We start from the raw sequence: 18582 nt of genomic DNA on the forward strand, positions 1-18582 counted from the left end.
AATAAATCACATTGTATTTCTGCCAAAGTAGATCGTGCTTTTCACAGGAAAGTAGATGAAATATGTGAAACTGGCTCACAAAGTTAATGTTTCCCACAAGAAATAACATTCATTTCTATGTACTTACGTCTGTTAACATGACTCACTAAGTTCTTCTGCTTTCTTTTGTGAGATGGATGGCAGCAAATGAATTGTACAGTGTTTCTGAGTTGTATCTCAGCCAAGATGTTGCTGCCAAAATAGATCTAGCAGTGGCAAATACATCTTAAGTAAAGTATTAAATGAGCTGGCTTTGCAGGGTTCAATTTAGACACTGATGTCAGAATGGGTGCATATGTAAGGCAGTATTTTGACATTATTAGCACATAGGTTGTTTAGTTTAATACAGCTGCTGTATTTGGGGAGTCATTCTGAATTCATTTGACTGTGCATATACTTCTGCTCTTGCACATATACAATGTTTAGTTGAAAGGAAGAGGTTTTAAAGGCAAAAAGGGCAACTAAGTACCTGTTCTCTATTCCTTTTGAACATTTCCTAATAATGTAATCCCATTTAGAAGAGGGAGGAGTATCTTTCAGACTAAAACTGTAGTTTGGAAAATCTTGGTTCTTTTCTTAAGTCTGCTATAGATTTCCTCAGAGGTTTTCAGCTAGATGGTTAGAATCTGTTCCTCTGCTGTGTTCTATTGCTAATTTTGAAGGCAGAAGAGGCAATGATACCTTGCAAATTGTTTTTTGGAGGACTATAAAGTGAAGTGGAGGTATGTGTGGAATGGTGACGGTACAGGCTGAGGGAACACAAGGCAATGGCATGACTGCATTAGAATGGAGAAAGAGCAAAAACTGGAGTCAATTAATTTTACAAAGAAAAAGGCAGTCTGTAGTGAAATACTCACAGTTAAGAAGGACAAAATAAGAATTGAATGTTGCCTCCTTTCCACTGCAGCTTATAATAGGCAATATAAACTGCAGTGGAAACAATTGCCTTGAGTCATGTAGGCAGGTTAAATACAGAAGCTGCATCTTATTATTGTAGTGTGTGACGTACCAGAACTGCATTTCCTGTTCAACATGGATTAAGGCAGTTGGTTTCACAAGAGCTTTTGAAAAAGTGAATGCGAGTTATTTTTGTCTTGTTCCTATGCCAAATATTCTCCATCCTCTGCCTCACTTGTGCAACCTGATGAAAGGGCATTCAGCACATACTGCTGTGAGCAAAACAATTCTCACATTTCTTTGAAAGTGTTCTTTACAGTCGGTTGTGGTAGCTGTAACAGGGCAAAATAATGGTGTTGGCCACAATGCATGAATGTTTATACCTATCTACCTGAGAGCAAAATATGGTCCATAAGCTTCGAAATACTGGTTTTTTATCCTTTAGTACTGTAGATGGGTCTTGCTTTTTCATAGATGTGTTGCTGTGGAAAGTGGCCAGTGAGGAACACTTCACTTTCTTTAAAATTATTTCAGAGATTGCTTTAAAACATTGCGGATTGCATCCTGAGGAAATGAGGGCCATTTCTACAGTTGTGATCTTCAATTGCAGTTTTTATATTCCTAAATCCTAAATTACATCATGTGTAAAGTTTAGAAAGGCAAATATGAAGCAGAGCTGTACGTTACTCGTAAAAGTTAAAGGAAAAAAAAAAGTTTTGTTTTCCAGGGTGGGGGGCCTGGTAAGCAGTTTGCAGCTGATGTGGTTGCTGGTACAAGCTGAAGTTTTAAGAGCCAGACCTGGAATCTTCATCACTTCACAGGAAAAGGTTTTCCATTTTTTTGGGTTGCTTTTTATTTGCCTTAGTGCTGGCCCCATTCATCATGTACTTCGCAGCTGTCAGCTGAATATAACATGCTTTCTGCTGCTGTACTGCACATGAAATCAAGGCAGAATTACATAATTTTTCCACCAAGTGCACTTCAATTAGTTACTTTTTAAAAATTTTTTATAGGAACCGTTGGGCTCCTGTTTCAAGAAGTAAGGATGGAGTTTGGCCTCTCCCTTACTCTAGATATGGGCGGAGCTCCTGGGAGCTGGGAGTCTTTGTGGGCTAGCTGCAGTGGTAGTACTGGCAGGGCCACTGAACATAGGGAACTGATGTAGTGTTAATTCTTCATTTCCTCTTGAGGGTCCACTGCCAGCATTTTAAAACTCAGCTTCCTGACCTATTTGAGCTTACACTTAGGGGGGGTGACTGTTCATTTCATGGCTTTAGCATGTTTTTTTTTCCATGTTGCTGTTGATGTTATGAGCAGAAGAAACATAAATACTTTGAACACTGTTTGGCTCCTCTCAAAGATTGTAACCCTGCGATATGCTTTCAATAATGCTGCCAGGTGGATTTGACTGGACTGACTGATGCGTTGGTGTTGTGATAGCTGTTAGTCTGGTACTTCAAGTGCTACTTGCATAAAAAGAGTTTCACTGGAAGCTTTAAAAGAAGCAGTATTTTTAAGATAATTACAGAACTGGAAATGGTAGTGAGCTGCAGTTTTGAAAAGCTAAGGCTGCGGGGATTAATGGAGTAGTCTGGATTGTTCTAAGGGGAAATACCGTCTAGCTTTAAGGAATGTCTGGGTGTCTTTTCCAACCTAGTTTATTCTGTGATTAAAGCTGTGATATTTTCACAGTGTGCTTAGCAAAACCAATTTAATTTAAAAAATAATTTATTTCTTGTGCCATGGCCTCACAAATCTACCATAGGAAATTCCATGTTGTGTTGATAGCAGGATTTTGTTGTTGTTGTGGTTTGTTTTCTTTGCTTTGCTTTGTTTGTTTGTTTTGGTTTTTTTTGTTCTTCTTTCTTTTTTTCTGGGGGATGGGTGTAGTAAACAAGGAATGCAACTTCTTACATTCTTTTGTGAGGTTTACTGGATAATAAAAATTTATTGTTTAGGAGCTAAAAGAATTTTTCAGTAAATTCTTGTCAGCTAAAAATGTTATTTTCCTTGCAATGAATGAACAATTACCAAAAAACTCAGTGTCTGCAATTTTTAGAAATGGTGAAAGTTCATTTTAATGTTGCTTGTTATAAAACCTGCTTGATCCAGTAGCAACATCCATCCTGATTGAGGCAATTTAAGCAATTGCTACCCTTAAATTTAAATACATTTAGGTAGGGTTGTAGTTGATACAGCTGTTTCCATGTTAAGTATCTATTTTCAACAGGAAAGATTATGGCTTGTTGACATTTATGTAACAGAAAAGAAACCACATTGACTTTTTAAAGTTTAAATTTAGAAGTAAATGGACTGATTTTTTGCTTTAATATGTCCATAATGATAACCAGACTTTCAGTGACTGGCAAACAGAAGCATTTTTCCTGTGGCTGGTAATAGGCTTCTGCCGTATTAGATTCTTTTTGGATATGTAATGCTATTGTTTTATTCCTTGGAATAGCATTTTCTATCTGACAAAATGCCTAGGAGAAAGTGTGAGTGGAGGTAGCATAGTTACAATTTCCATCACGAACTTGTCCAATGTAGTTTACTTAAAATCATTGTCAGCCTGGGTTGAGGGGAAACAGTGTGAGAAAAAACGTTTGTGATTGAAAAAAGAAATTTCCAGACATAAACTGATTTTGATGGCAAAAAGGGGAAGATGGGGAAAAGCCTTTTTTCACTGTGTATAGCTGTATAGCTTAGTGGTGAGTAATTTCTTAGACCTTAATGGAGACATGATTAAAGGACAAATAGCAGAGTAGTATTTCGGTAGCATTAATTTTGCTGTGTGAGGTGCTAAAAGGGTGAAAGGCTGACGGGAGCCTTACCCCTGCTCAGGATCCTTTGACTTATCTGTGCTGTGAGTAAAAATGAGGCAGGGCACAGGCTTGAGCCCTGTCAATATGATACTGTGATTAGCTTGCTCCCTGTGCCAAGAGTGGCATGTACATCAGCCAGGGATCTTCCTCCCACAGGCATTGCAGTGATAGCCCAGAGCTGATTCCCAGGAGCACTGTCCAAATACTACCTGGGATGAACATGATGTCAGGGGAAAGGGCTTGGGACTTTTTTCCAAGTCACAGAGTCAGATTGTTTTATCAAGCTGGGGCTGTGGTGCTGTAGGATTTATGCATTCTGGCTGGTTTTTTTAGCATACTGAGGGATTTAAGCGAATCAGATATTTCAGAGTTGATATGAAGACCACCTCAGCTCACAGAGCAGTCTAGGAGGACAAAGCAGCGAAGCAGACTAGCTCTGTTGTAGCTTAAATCTGTTTGTCTCTTCCTTTTACTCCAACTTTCTGGGCTCTGTGAACTCCTTTGCCAGCCTGCCTCCTTTGAAAGCTATCTTGAAAAGTGCCTGAAGGTTGTTCCATGATTTGGACTGCTGTAAAGAAATTTATTCCATGTGTATAGAATCATAGGATGGTTTGGATTGGAAGGGACCTTAAAGATCATCTAGTCAAACCCCCCTGCTGTGGGCAGGGACAGCTTTCACTAGATTGCTCAATTCACAGGTTGCTCAAAGCCCCCTCCCACCTGGCCTTGAAGACTTCCAGGGATGGGGCAGCCACAGCTTCTCTGGGCAACTTGTTCCAGTGTCTCACCGCTTTCACTGTAAAAAATGTCTTCCTTATATCCAATCTAAACCTACCCTCTTTCAGTTTAAAACCATTGTCCCTTGTCTTGTCATTACAGGCCCTGGTGAAAAGTCTCTCTCCATCTTCCTTGTAAGGCCCCTTTATATGTTGAAAGGTTGCAGTTAAGGTCTCCCAGAGCCATTTCTTTTCCAGGCAGAACAAACCCAACTCTCATGTGGGGTTAACTGCACAACGTCAGGGTAGAGCGTTACAGCTTCAGAAAGCTGTTAGTCTTCTGATGGTTTAGGGACAATGCAGTAGCTTGTTAGCTGTGATTACTATTTCTGAGCCTATTAGCTAGGGATTTGGGGGAGTGGAGATGCTGGATGCCTGCATGTGTAGATGTGTCTTCCTTTTTGGGGATGAGTGCAAGATGTCCCTGCACATGGCAGGGGGTTTGAAACTTGGTGATCTTAAGGTCCTTTCCAACTGTAACTCTTCCATGATTCTATGAGTGCAGGAGGTAGTAAAAAGAGTCTAGAGTCTCTGCTAAGGGACAGCAAGTTTCTAGGTGAGGCAAAACCATGTAGATTTTGATTGGTTTTTTTGTCATGCTTTAGTCCTACTAATTGCCATCTTAAACTAGAGAATTGTTTAGTTTAGATCCAGTGTCAGTGGAGCCAATGAAAGTGTTCATATTTTTTGTCTCAGCATCCCAGTCAGACAGCTCCGAGTGTGCCACTACTGGTTTTCTGTCACTGAAGCTGATAGTGAGCCATATTAATACTGTTTGTTTACATTGCTTCCAGAGTCTCATAAGTGATGTTTACTTAGACCTGATCAGTTTTCGTGGTTTCACAGAAACTATTAGCTATTCTAGGAGACAGCCAGCTCCTCCTAACCCCTTCTGGAGGCTGCAAGGCAGTATTTAGTCAGGTATGAACTAACATGGTGGTAACTGATGTATCTCCTATTCTTAATCCTTTATAATTATGCACACTCATGTGCAAAGGAGGAATAAGCTGTCAGGTTTTATGTATTTCTAACTCTCCACTATGGTGTCATCTAGAAAAGTACAGGAAACGTACTTCTTAAAAGCACTCAAGAAGGAGAACACAGCATACCCTTGTTAGAGAAAGAAATGTGACGAAGAGAGCTTTTTAGTAAATACCACCTACACTGGCCTTTATGCAAAACTGGAGTCAGCAGAACAGAATGAGTAAGAGCCGATCTCCCACCTTGTCCTTCCATTCCAGTCCCATGTGCCTACGCAAATATTCTGGCCCTGCTGAGAAACACTCTTAACTCAAGTTTCTGTAGCCAGCCTGTGATCTGGGAGTAAGGACTCCCCTGCTTCAGAAAAAAAACCTAGTTGGTGTGTGAAAGTTGGTCTGCATTTTCAGACAGTGGGCCACTGTGGAGGGTTGAAGGGCTGTACTACAAAGGGTACTACTTAGCTTGCTCTTGGCAGGTCAGCTGCTGTTTCTGCTATGCTAGAACAATAAATCTTGGCTCATTCCCACCTTCTCTTACTAATTGGAGTGAATGGGATGACATTGTCTCCATTAGAGACCAACTTAAGTGAATCAAACAGTTTTTCTGAGCAAAACCAGTGTTTTCAGAGCAATTGTTCTACTGTTTCTTAATTATCATTTCAGCAAGAACAAGCAACAGTTGAAATCCTACTGTGTATGAGAGATCTGATTACAGAGGTGTTCTGAAGCTTCAAAATTTATCTTTTAGTTTTTAGGCCCTGAATCATAGAATTGTTTGGGTTGGAAGATCCAAAAGACCTTAGAGACCTTCTAGTTCCAACCCATTACACACTTTGTTTCACAGCTGGAATTTTTCTAGTGATAATTGAGGGTGTCATCTAATTGTGTCCACTCTTCTGTGACATAAAAAGGAAAATTTAAAGAATTCATAATACTGAAACTTTCTGAATGGCTGGACATGCCCAGGTTCGGCTGAAGCCAGTAAGAAACCTGAATGCTTCATATCTTTAAAATTCAGAAGTCAGTTGAAAAATGCATAACAAAGAATACACGTTATCTCATATGTGATGAGTCTTTTACCTTTCCCTTCAATCATATCCAATGAAAACATATATTCTCTAGGGTGTCAAAATTTGATTTTTGAGTAGTGTCCCAACACCAAGCTCATTGCACTTCATAAAGTACGTGGGAAAGCAGTCTAATGCAACAAAGGATGAGAGTGTAGAAGTAGTGTGGAGTATTATGCAATTGCACTTACTTACCTGCAGTCAAAAGGAATCCAGACATGTAAATAGCCCATTTTTTGTATTTGTTTTCTTCCGAAGCAAAGATACTGGCCTCTGCTGGAGCCCTGTCAGCACTGCATATGACAGGACTGATGCAAAATGGCATAGCCTGTGTCCACCTGTAACCCTTTTGTAACTGTCCCTCACCTTCTAGGTAATGCCCGGCTGCACTTTCTGGTCCTGGTGACAGGCTGTACATCGGTGGGAAAAATCCTGGATGCTGAAGTTTACAAAATTACTGCAACAGATTTCTGTCCTCTCCAGGAAGAAACCAAGGAAGAGGAGCGCATTACTGCCTTGAAGAAAATCCTGAACTCTGGGATGTTCTATTTCTCCTGGCCTAATGCAGGCTCAAACTTTGACCTGACTGTGCGGGCTCAGAAGCAGGGTGATAACCACTATGAATCTGGTAACTCGTTCTTCTGGTTAGTACTGCATGTTATACCAAAGTCTTCTGTTATCCTTACCTGTATTTTATTGGTCAGACATTCTCAAAGGGAAATAAATGCATTTCAGGTACACCTTGTTTCATCTCATTGTCATGTCATTTTAGAGGGCATGTGGCCTTAGTGAATTCAGGGTAAACCTGGACCAAATGTGTAACTTCTCTTTAATTAAAATTAATCTGATAGTGAAATGCAGTTGTAATGACAACATTTTGTGTTTTTAAGGAAACACAGGATGTACTGCTCACACTACAGAAACGTGTCTCTAGATGTCAAGAATAGTTTCCCCTGCAGTTCTTTATAATAATTTGCTTTAAAAGTTATCTAATAGGAACCTGCACTTGAACTGTTCCTCAGTCCCATCAGCTGTGCTGACGTATCTTGTATTTCTTAAAAGTGTGGGCACTGAAAATCTGTAGTTTAATGTTTCAGTAATATGCCTCAGTTTTTATATTGAAAACATCAATATTAATATGTTTACAGCGCAATGTAAATGTGTTGCATGGAAGAAAACTCCTGTGATACACTGCTCTGTACTTCTTACTTTCTTGTGCTTACAAAGCAAAGAAACAGTATTTTTTGTTGCGGTAAGTATCAGTTGGGTAGAAAGGAGAACACACAATGCTGGGTTTTGTCTTCCCTAGGTGGGTTCAACATTGATTTAATTCAGTTTTTTTGCTTTACAGTTCTGGCAGAATGCTTGAATTTCCATACCCTCTTTTTTTTTTCTTTTTAAACAAAAAGATAGTCACACAGGAAGCATGGTTGTACTGGAAATACACGAGGGTTATATGATGTAGGTGGAAAATAACTGGCAGAGTTAAATGCGGGTCTGCTGCTAGAATGTGTGATGAGTCCTGTGGTCCAAAGTAGGTGAACATTAAATAAGAAAAAAAAAGTTCATAGTGGATGATAAATAAAAATGAGAGAGCAGTTCATCCTGGCTAAGCTTTCTAGCCATGATGCGGTTTTGGCTAGTAAGATCTAGTGTTTTGAGTTTAACTCAGAAGAGAGAGATACATAAAACTTTCTTTCACCTGTGCTAATTATGCATCCCTCTCAAAGAGTTCACCAAGCATGTCAAGTCAGACACGTGGCACAAATGAACTATATTCCTGTGATGAAAATCCTAGGATGGCAGTATCCCTTAATAAAGAAACAACCTTTAAAGCAGCTCTTTTTACCTGTTCTGTCTTTTGAAACTTCTTTTCTTGTAAGATAGGTGTTTGAACTTTCTCTCTTTGCTGTTCTGGCTAATCTAGAAGTAACCGTTAGGGAGATTCCATTCTTATGTTATAGAACAGGGATGGTGACAACATCACATTTAGAAAATTTATCTTGAGGCAATTACGCGATATTGGAGATATTGGGCCGAAAAGTAGGTTCTTTAGAGAAGTAAACAATGGAATAAATAGTTACACAATGAAAAGTGTCCAATGTCCTAAGTTACAGGCAGCACAAAGTGCCTGTTAAATGCACTGCAACAACAAAAATCATCTGCTGGAATTAATCTGAGTGAGTCTGTGAGTAAAGCTAGGGGAAGGAGGTGGAAGAGATACAAAATCTTTTTAGAGCTGCTTTTTCAGTTACATATTTAGTTTTTAAAGGTAAGAATGACTTGCACCTTTTTCAGAGAAATGCTGTACTCTAGAAGAACAATTCTTCAGGGGTTTTGCTAGATGTAATAACTCTTGTATTACTGAGCAATATATGATCATAAAAGGGATTTTCTTGGCCCTCATCTGTGACTAAAGGCACATTTTGGAAAACCATCATAATAGAAGAGGCTAGCGTCACTGTTAACCAGGCATGATAGGTTTCTTGGGTTGTTGATCTTAAAATAAATTGAAGGTTAAAACAGACATTCCTCTTAATTTTAGTAGCGCTTTTTGCAGTATCTCTGTTGACTTATGGGTCCAGTTTCTGCTTGGAAAAATTTTCCTGAAAATCTTCGTGGATTTTAAAATGGCTCTTCAACCTATAGTGTACGCTAAAGTGGTCCAGGCAACATTATTCAGAAAGTAATTAGCTTGACAGCACTGTCATTTATGAAAAAGATTACTAAATTTCAGTGTATTTCTGGAGCTGAAAGAGGTGACATTTGCATCTGAATTTATGAGAGAGAGGTACAAGATGTAAGGACAGCACCTTGGTGGTAGCTGTGCTATTACAGTTTGCCATGTTCCGTCCACTGTAGTAGTTCACAAGGATTTCTTTCTGATATTTTGTGGTTTTGGATAAAGGTACAACAGAAAAGGGGTCACAAAACATTAATTGCTTCAGTTAGTGATTATTGTGGGGTGACACCCACGGCTGTCTGTCTTAGTTTATTCAGTAATGTATCTGTATGTTGTTGAACCTTTCAGGAACCAGCTATTGCACGTGCCCTTCAAACACTACCAGGTGAACTGCTCTGACTGGTTACTGAAAGTGATGTGTGGGGTAGTGGACATTCGCACTGTTTATGCTTCCCACAAGAAGGCAAAAGCCTGCCTCATCTCTCGCATCAGCTGTGAGCGAGCTGGTGTCCGGTTTCACATTCGAGGGGTCAATGATGACGGACATGTGTCCAACTTTGTTGAGACAGAGCAGGTAAGTGCATGTATCCACTAGCTTTGAATAATTCATTCCACTCAAGTTTAAGTGGGGCAGAAATTCCAACAAGAATTAGAGGAGCTCAGCAAGTGTTTTTTCCAAGAATGTTTAAAATGCTGTTACATTTGTTCGTGCCCATTCAGCATTTCTTTGCAATCTGTTCTTTTTCTGGGTTTCTGACTTTCCATGCACACGGTTTTCACTAATACTTATGTTTTCTTTCCTGAATGCAGAAGTCTGGCCTTTTGATAGTGTAGTGAAATACAGACATGGGGTTTTAAACCTTTCAGAGAGCTCTGTGTGTTAATACATGTGAAATCAGCATGTGTAACAGTGAGTTTCTCAGCCTTATGAAACTTACTAGTTATCAGTCGTGAGGCTCATATATTAAACAAAATAATGTTTTCAAATCTGTTCCATAACCTGTGTCACACTTTTATGCATTCTGCAGACATTTTAAAGTGCATTTTTCTAAAATTCATTGTGTTTTCCATGCTATAGAATATTGGAGAAGAACTAGTTTGAAAGATTTTCTATAAAGTCATGGTCTCTATGCTTCATTTCTGTTTCGTTCATTTTAAATAACACTGTTAGGTCATTCCATCAGGTTTGCTGCATTAGCCATTGAAAGTCTCTTGCGCTACAGTGGCACGACTGTATCTACACTAATGTAAAAGAATTTGGTTAGAGATGCTGGGGGTGATTTTCAGCAAAGACTAGAGCTTGGGATTTGCTTTTGTTTCTAATGAAGTCACTTAGAATCATACAAAATCTTGTGGTAAATATTTGTCCTTCAAGTCTGCCTTATTGGATTGAAGCCATCACTTCTTTGTACAATTTTATTTTCAGCTATAAAATGAGGATGATTTTTAACTTCCTGTCTCACAGGACTTTAGCAGACCAGTGAGGACAACATTTATAGAATGTAGGTAGTTTATTACTTGCTGTGGTGAAGAATTAGAGCTCAAATATATCATTCTAGTTAAGAGGAAGCTGCACAGCAAAGGAGCTGTGTTAGCTGGGAGTCAAATCACCTTCAGTTAGTAGAGTAAATGAAGAAAACCCACTATTTTCTCAGTTAAGCAAATTTCAGTACAACTCATTTTGGAAGAAACTTTGCTTTATATTCCCGTTTGCTTTGTGGGTGATCCTCTCCAGTGAGAAGTGGTATGACACAGTTATACATAAATGATAAAAATTTTATTTCCAGTCGATGTTGAGACAAAATATATGAGTGAAATGCATTCAGCAGGCTGCCTTAATTGGCACAGCCTAACGACATAACAGTCAGTTGGTTTTATTACACATGGTTTAGCTTACTACCTTGAAAGTGAACAAAAAGCAGTGGACCCTGGAGAATCTGAGATCTTCAGCGCCAGCTGAAATGAACACTTTCTTATTCAAGTGTAATCACTTTTTCCTTTTTGACTAGGAGTAATTACTTGCAGTCATAATCATCATACAGAAAAGGATATCTCTGTAAGCAAAATGGATAATTGGCTGGTAGTAGTTTTCAAAAATGGACAAGGATCTGTTCCTTAAATTGCATTGTTTTCATTGTCTTCTGGGCAGATCCACAAAACTGTATGTAGTGTAGATTGTTTTTATATGTGATGTATGTGTCATATACATGCAGGTGCACATACAATGAAAATAAATTGCTTATGTGATGCTCATAAGGGGAGGCTGGAGAGACATCTTTACATGACACAGTGAGTGTAGCATAGAGATACTTAAACTCTCTGTGTCATTACTTGTTCCAGGAGAGTTATAGCTGTGTCACTGTAGGACTGTGCCTGACTGCTGAGGGTGGCATACTCCTCTCAAAAGGCCCATACGTCAGCACTAGCGTTTCCTCCTGGCATTGTGTAAGTGTAGCAGCTTACAGTTGTGCTACCCTTTCCATTACCCTACTGCTTGCAGCAGGCATGCCTTCAGTCTCCTCTTTGTCCAAAATTCAGCAATGTTTGGGTGCTTTCAAAATTTCCTCTTAAGATGTTGCCTTGCTGGTGCAGCTTTAACCTCTTCACCCAGTTCTTTCTGAGGACAACTTGGACTTGATACAATGCAGCATTGCTCAGCAGAATGCAGGAGGAGGAATTGCAGACTGGTATTACCCAGCCTGCTGGTGAGGCTTGATCCCCAAGACATGCTCAAAGCATGCACAACATGTGAATTTCTTGCACAGTGGTCAGAGTTCTCATCGGGATTGTGGGTGGCTCTTTGCTCATGTCCTTTCTTTTCATGGTTTGCCTGCATTTTCAGTTGGCTGGCCTGGCAGCCTTCCACTTAGCGTTCAGGCTTCCACAAGTTCTGCTGATAGGATGCCAGACTCTTCCCCTGCTGTGCTTGGGTCTAATGTCAGCCTCTGAATTCTCTGCTAATAATTCTCTTTTGTGCTTCTGTCCAAAGCAACTGCAAGGCAAGTTCTGCAGCATCTACATCTTTCTAGAAAGTCTGTCAGTGCACTGGGAGAGCAGATGCAGATCTGCCCAACAAAAAGTGTAATTTCCCCTGGAATCTGGGAACAGAAGAAGGGACATATGCCATTTTAGGTAATAACATAGTACAGTCTGCTATTTTAGTTGAGTGCCTTCTCATGAGCATTAGTGCAAAGTACATTTGCACTACTGATTTGAAGAATGTTCTCTTGCTGAAATGCAGAGAAAATAAAATGTTAGAAAGGGTTATCAGCTTTCTTTCAGATCAGTGTCACGTTTGCTGCACTGCACTTAGCAGTTGTCTAATTATGGGAAATACTTCTGGTATACTGCTTACTAGTTGGGTCAGAAGTAACTCATTCTATTTAATTATGTTCCTGAAGTACAGTATGTTGCAAATGATTAGCATGAAAAATAAGACGGCTTTTGCATCCCAGCAGAGAACCTGAGGATTGGCTCCTGGTGAGCGGCAAAGCAATACTTAGTTGCTAATGCCTGCCTTAGCTGGGCCTGGATCAAGCTGTTACAGGAACTGCTGTGCTTTGTTCCTGTTCAGCCAGGGGCTGCTGTGAAGTGGGAGGACTGAAGGTTTTTGTGTGTTGCAACTGGGTAAGCAAAAGCAGAAGAGTGGAATGGTTATAGGGTGAAAGGCTCTAGTAGGTTCAAAATTTTAACAAGGGTTTGCATTTTTAAAGGATTGTGTGGTTTTGATTTTTGTTTTTAAAGGAAAAAAGAAGGTTGCTGTTGCTAATGGTGATAAACACTAGTTTTACCAAGCTGCACGTCCTAAGGAAGCAATGTTGGGCTAACCACTGGGATGCCTGAGATCCAGTTTAAGCTGCCATCCACTTACCAAGGAAGAGTCCTAGAATAAACTCTCTCCTACTTTCATAGTAGACTACTGACTAATTGCTTATGAAGTAATATCTTGGCTGAATAACATTGTGTTTTCATTTACTGCAGCCTGTACAGTATAATGGCATGCTGTCTGTGCACTTTCATCGATAAATAGACCCAAGGATTCTGAAAAGCCAGGACTTTTCCTCCTTTTGTAGGAATTACTTCTAACATTTCTCTGTTTTTTAGGAAAGGGAGAAACAATTAGTCTTATCTTCAAGCAACTCTCTTATGCATAGATGGTATGCTTTTTTCTCCCACTGAGTTAGCCTTGTGGCATTTTAGCTCTGCAGTGAGTCATTTTTTGTGGGCTCACTTAACTGCTGTGACTCACCGTGTTTGAGAAGAAGGGGAGGAGACAGTTAAATATCTCGCTTCGCTTTTGCTTTTCAAAAAAAAAAAGAAAGAAAAAAAAGCTACTAGAGGATCTTTCAGATGTTTGATCATTTAGCTTGCATCTTTACAAAGAAAAAAGGAGGAAGAAAAAAGGTAGGAAACACTTAAGGAAAAAAAATGTGAAAGGAAAAGGGATTTAATTTTTTTTTTTTTTTTTAAATCCCTCTAACATGTACTTCCAGATTTGCTACCAGTATTTTGTAATGGGGTGGTAGCCCTCTCTACTTGCAGTATTGCAGTTAATCCTCAAGTAGTTTTAAAATCCTAATGTTTCCCAGTAATAGCTTATGTTTCTCTTCACCTTTTCTTCCTCTCTAGTAATCCCTTAAAGTTGAGACTGTATCACATTCTTTTAATTCTTTTCTGCTGATAGGATTGAGAAACAAGCACGCTTTCTTCATTTAGTTTGTGTGCCTGTCACTATTTACATTTCAGCTCCTCTCCCAATTATCCTTTGAAGAGTTAGGCTAAACTCTTCACATCTTATAATGTGACTTATGGGGAACAACTGTAATTTACTAAAGATAAATGAGTGGTTTCAGTTGTCTTCTCCTTCATGGAACTGTGTGAGAAAGAAAATGGAAACCTTGGCAAGGTATTAAAAGGAAATGCCATGAATTTGGATTAACCTTCCCTTTCTTCCAGTTTAAGAAAAAAATGTCAGGCGAGGATTAAGAAAAATGATCCATTTCACAATAACTCCTAGACCATGTTGGATAGCTCTCCAGGAGAGGAATGGATGCAATCATGTAGTTAATTTATTTTCTGGATCAAGTTTATTATGGCCCCAGGCAGGGCAAAGTGCATTATTTTGGCAAGTATATTCTTGGATCCTGTGGTCTGGGCTAAAGGAACTCATGGAGAGATATGTTTAGGCCATCTGTTATCCATGCTCTTTGTGGGTTGTGTGGCAGAGCGGGGAATCACAAAACAAGCCTTGTGAGTATCTGTTTTATCATGGATGGATGGTTTCTCTGTGCGCCCTTCGAGTCTGTAAAGAATTTTGCTGTTTGAAGTTGTGACTGAATAGTTGTTTATTTCTGATGAAGCTGAGTGATGGAGATTAGTAAATAAATTATTCCAAGTGATGAATGGGCATAGCATGCTGGGATTAGAATACCAGCTGGTTGATGTGGATGTTTACTTGTTGCTCAGAAGCAGTATCAGTTTGCTTCTTGCTCAGAAGCTTACTAGCAGTACCGGTGCAGGAAGTTTGTGTTGTTAGGAAAGACCCTTGGGTCACAGGGGCAAGGTCTGGCCATAAGCAACAGAAAAGAAGGATTGAGAAACATCCTTTTGAACAGTCAGAACTATCACGCTTGATCCTGGAGTCAGAGAAAGGGACCACAAAAAGAGTCTAACATGGCAAATTCTAACACCAGAGGTCAGAGGACAAGCAATCTATTATCAAGGCAAAGAGGTCCTCCACTTGGGTTAAGTATCCAGTTGCTACTATGTTGTCAGGTGGGAAACTGCAGGAAATGTGTCTGAAAATCCAACCAGCTAACTGGATTGGATTGTTCTATGAACTAGATCCTTTGAGATTAATGAAGTGGTCGTCAAGTGTTTTGAGAATTTGATAGGAATGAACATTCGCCTTGAGGCAAGTAGGCAACAACTTGCTGTCATTTTGGATCTAAGACAAAGATAGGATTCCACAATAGTATTATGAAGCCCAAAGACAGGGATTTAGCAGTCTGTATCAACTATAATGACAAAGCGTTGTCTAAAATATAATGTGATTGTTGTTGAATGTTTACAGAAAAAACAGTCTAATGTTCTTGGATGTATTTCTTGTCCATGAGTTAAGGAAAATGGAGGACAGGAAAATTCTGGAAATTGAATATATCTTCTGTGTTGTGACTTAGAATAAGGGAAACGGACTGATAGAGGATGGGGTAATAAAATCAAAACTAGAATAACAAGTGGGATAGATATGTGCTTGTAGAAAAAAACATTGTGAGTGAAAGATGATCAAGGCTTGGAGGAATATGAGAAAAGAAATTCTGTACTTATCCGTGCATAAATTTTGGAATTGAATAAGCGTCAAAAGTTGGAATCATAGAATCATAGAATCGTTAGGGTTGGAAAGGACCTTAAGATCGTCTAGTTCCAAACCCCCTGCCATGGGCAGGGACACCTCACACTAAACCATGCCACCCAAGGCTTTTATTTGTGACTGTAATTTTAACATGGATGCATTATCAGTGCTTATTTACGATTTTAACGAATGGGGTTTTTATAGTGTACATGCGTGTTCAGTTTATGTCCATTCCTGAATTGGAAAGTCTTAATCTCAGTCTTTCAACCTGCTTACTTAACAAGTCTGCTGGTAGGAAAGCTGTTGCTGCGATTACTGTGTAAGGTCAAGGAGCATATACAATGGAAGGCAATGTCAAGATCAGGGGTTGTGTTCCTTGGAGTAGTGAATGAAGGACAGTAGGTATTGCTGAAATTCAGGGAAGGTTTGCATAGTTGTAATGCTTAATGGGTACAGTCTGTTTAAGAAAGGAATGACTGACAGAAAAGTAATTCTGGTGAGTCTCCCACTCATTAAAAACACTAGGTCTTTTCCCAACTCTGTGCAGCTTGGAAGAAAGTTATTTTGTACTCATCTGCATCACAAGAATGAGGTGAGAGGATTGTGAAAGAGCACAGGATTGCTCCAGAGAACAGGACGATGAGCCCTGTAAGTGAAAGTTAAAAAAAAATGTGCTAATGCCAAGAACTTCCTTGTGAATGACTCTGGAGGGGCCATGCTCCCAGTTCAGAAACCTCATCTGAATTTCTAAAGGCTACATGGCAATGTGCATAAAAATGTCAGTTTCTTTAAAATGCCCTATCATCATAGGAGAGTCCTGTACTAGACCCCATCTTGGTAGAGGAACCCCTAGCCCATCACATCAGGGTGTGGGCATCCTGTTTAGATCACAGGAATGATTCCCAAACAGTTTGATCTTTTTGTTGTTGTTGTTTTTAAGTTCTCCAAAAGGACAGCTTAATAGAGCCAAAAACAGTTAGAAGAGGTAGTGGGTGAAAACCAATGAAAAGAAAATATGAGTGATAGTAGTAACTAACATCTGTTAACTCTTATGATGTTGAATCACTAATAAGTGGAAATATGAGCATCTGTTAATGCAGAAAGGCAGAAATGTTTGATCAGTATTTTTCTTTTGTATTTGGCATAAAGAAGGCAGGTATATATATTCATAGTCTGTAACTGATGAAATACTTTCCATTTAAACTGTAGCTCAGCAAGATTTTAAACTGAAAGTATTAAAATTAGAATTATTATTACTATCTTTTAATCAGTGGGTCTGGAGAATTTGCAGCTGGGACTTCTGAAAGAGCTGGTCAAAGAGAAATACTTGAGCTTTGGATTTTTCAGTTAGTTACGGAAACAGCAATGTTCAGAAGGTTGTAAAGAAAGGTAAACCTCTGTGGCAAGCTGCCTGAGTGGCCAAATTGTACTTCATAAAAATCTTTTCTGTATTCATCATCATTAGATATTTCAGTTCAACTCATTCATCTCTAAGGTGATGACTATTGTCACATTTTGAAGTGAGCCAGTCTTGACTCTTTTTTTGCATAGATTCAGGACCTGATCCTCATTTAGTATGAGTCAGGATAATGCTAGGCTGTCAGTGGAGCTACAGAAATTTGCTTTACCTTAGGATTAGCTCCATGACTGTGATTCAGTGTTTGGAAGTCACTGACTCATTTTGGTGCAACCTGTCCCAGAGAGGATGTGATAAAGAGAAAGAAGGTGGGCCTGTTCACTCCACCTGTAGTCCAGCTGCAGGACAAATGCTTCTGAGCACAGAACTGCAAACAGGCGCACCAGTGTGTTCCCATGGTTATTAGCTCCTGCACGCAGGTACCATCAATGTTTAGAAAACTTTATTGGGAGAGCGTTTTATAGGAGCCGTGTTACTCGAAGTGAGGCAGGCCTTGCAAGAAAGCTTCTCTGAGCAACTCCCTCACTTGCAAGGGATTGCACAAGGATGCAGTGTGACAGAGAAGGTTTCCTAATTCATTAGTGTGAGGCCAAAACCATAAAAACATACAGTTTTGCATTACATCTGGGCAAGCCATCATTCTAACACTGACACAGTGCCCCTGACAAAGCCTCTTAAATCTTTCTTCTTGGTGAAATGGGGATAGTTGTAAATGCTCTGCAAAAATATTGTAAAGATTAGTTAGATAAAACTGGTGACAGAATATTTAAATACCCACCTCTCTGGTGTAGCTATATACTGCTTCTTTTCACATGTGTAGCTCTAAGAATTATACACTGGTTGTGACTATATAAATATGAGAAGTCAATGTAAATTAACGCACTTCCCCTGGGCCACCCAGCAAGCACTTCTAGTGGCAAACCTAAAAGCACAAACCACATTCAAGCTGTAGAATAACCTATTTTCATGTTCTTTTCTATTTTGGGAGCTACTAGCTGGCTGGCAGCAGTTGTGCTAAGTGATACAGTATGCTTAGAGAAGCAGCTACCTGGATGACCTGGATACCATTCCTCCACAGGGCTGCAGAAGACTCATTGTCATGCATGAGATAACAGAGATGTGTATCATGTGTATCATATATCTTCCATGGAAAACAGCCAGGATTCCATTACTAAGTATAGGTCAGGGGAGTGAGCCAGGCTTTGCACAGTTGCTCTGTGGTCATACTGGGTCTGAAGATAGTACCTTTTGTGCTAAGTTGACATATAATGTAACATTTGCTTGGGGGCTGGTGGAGGGGTAAGGGAAAGGAGACAGTCAACCTTTCTGCGTAGCATAGATCTGATTCAAAATCAGCTTGTTAGCAGTGATCCTAAGAGCATATATTAAGGGAGAGTTTAAGGTCTGGTTAGGGAAGGAAATAGGGAATTTGAAGCCTCTCACTGTAAGCCTCCTCGAAAAGAAGTAGATCATGTGCTGTTCACTGTATCTCAGAATGGGAGTGGCAAAGCTGCTGGCTTATTTGGACACTGACAAGGCACAACACGCA

At 39.6% G+C, this 18582-nt stretch overlaps 1 protein-coding gene across 4 annotated transcripts in view; it reads left to right on the forward strand.

Moving 5' to 3' along the window:
- Positions 1-18582, forward strand: part of SYNJ2 (synaptojanin 2) — a 66526-nt gene that overhangs the window by 10335 nt on the left and 37609 nt on the right. For 2 of the 4 annotated variants that reach the window (XM_062640841.1, XM_062640840.1), the window contains exons 3-4: positions 6955-7225; positions 9613-9838. In XM_062640841.1, coding sequence (XP_062496825.1) covers positions 6955-7225; positions 9613-9838 — 497 coding nt within the window. Of the gene's footprint in view, positions 1-6954; positions 7226-9612; positions 9839-18582 lie in introns of those variants that run through there. The other 2 variants (XM_062640842.1, XM_062640843.1) reach the window with 2 other exon arrangements.

This window comes from Pezoporus occidentalis, unplaced genomic scaffold, assembly GCF_034315485.1.
Source record: "Pezoporus occidentalis ecotype Australia unplaced genomic scaffold, CSIRO_AGI_Poc_V1 ctg67, whole genome shotgun sequence".
NCBI classification, from domain to species: Eukaryota; Metazoa; Chordata; class Aves; order Psittaciformes; family Psittacidae; genus Pezoporus; species Pezoporus occidentalis.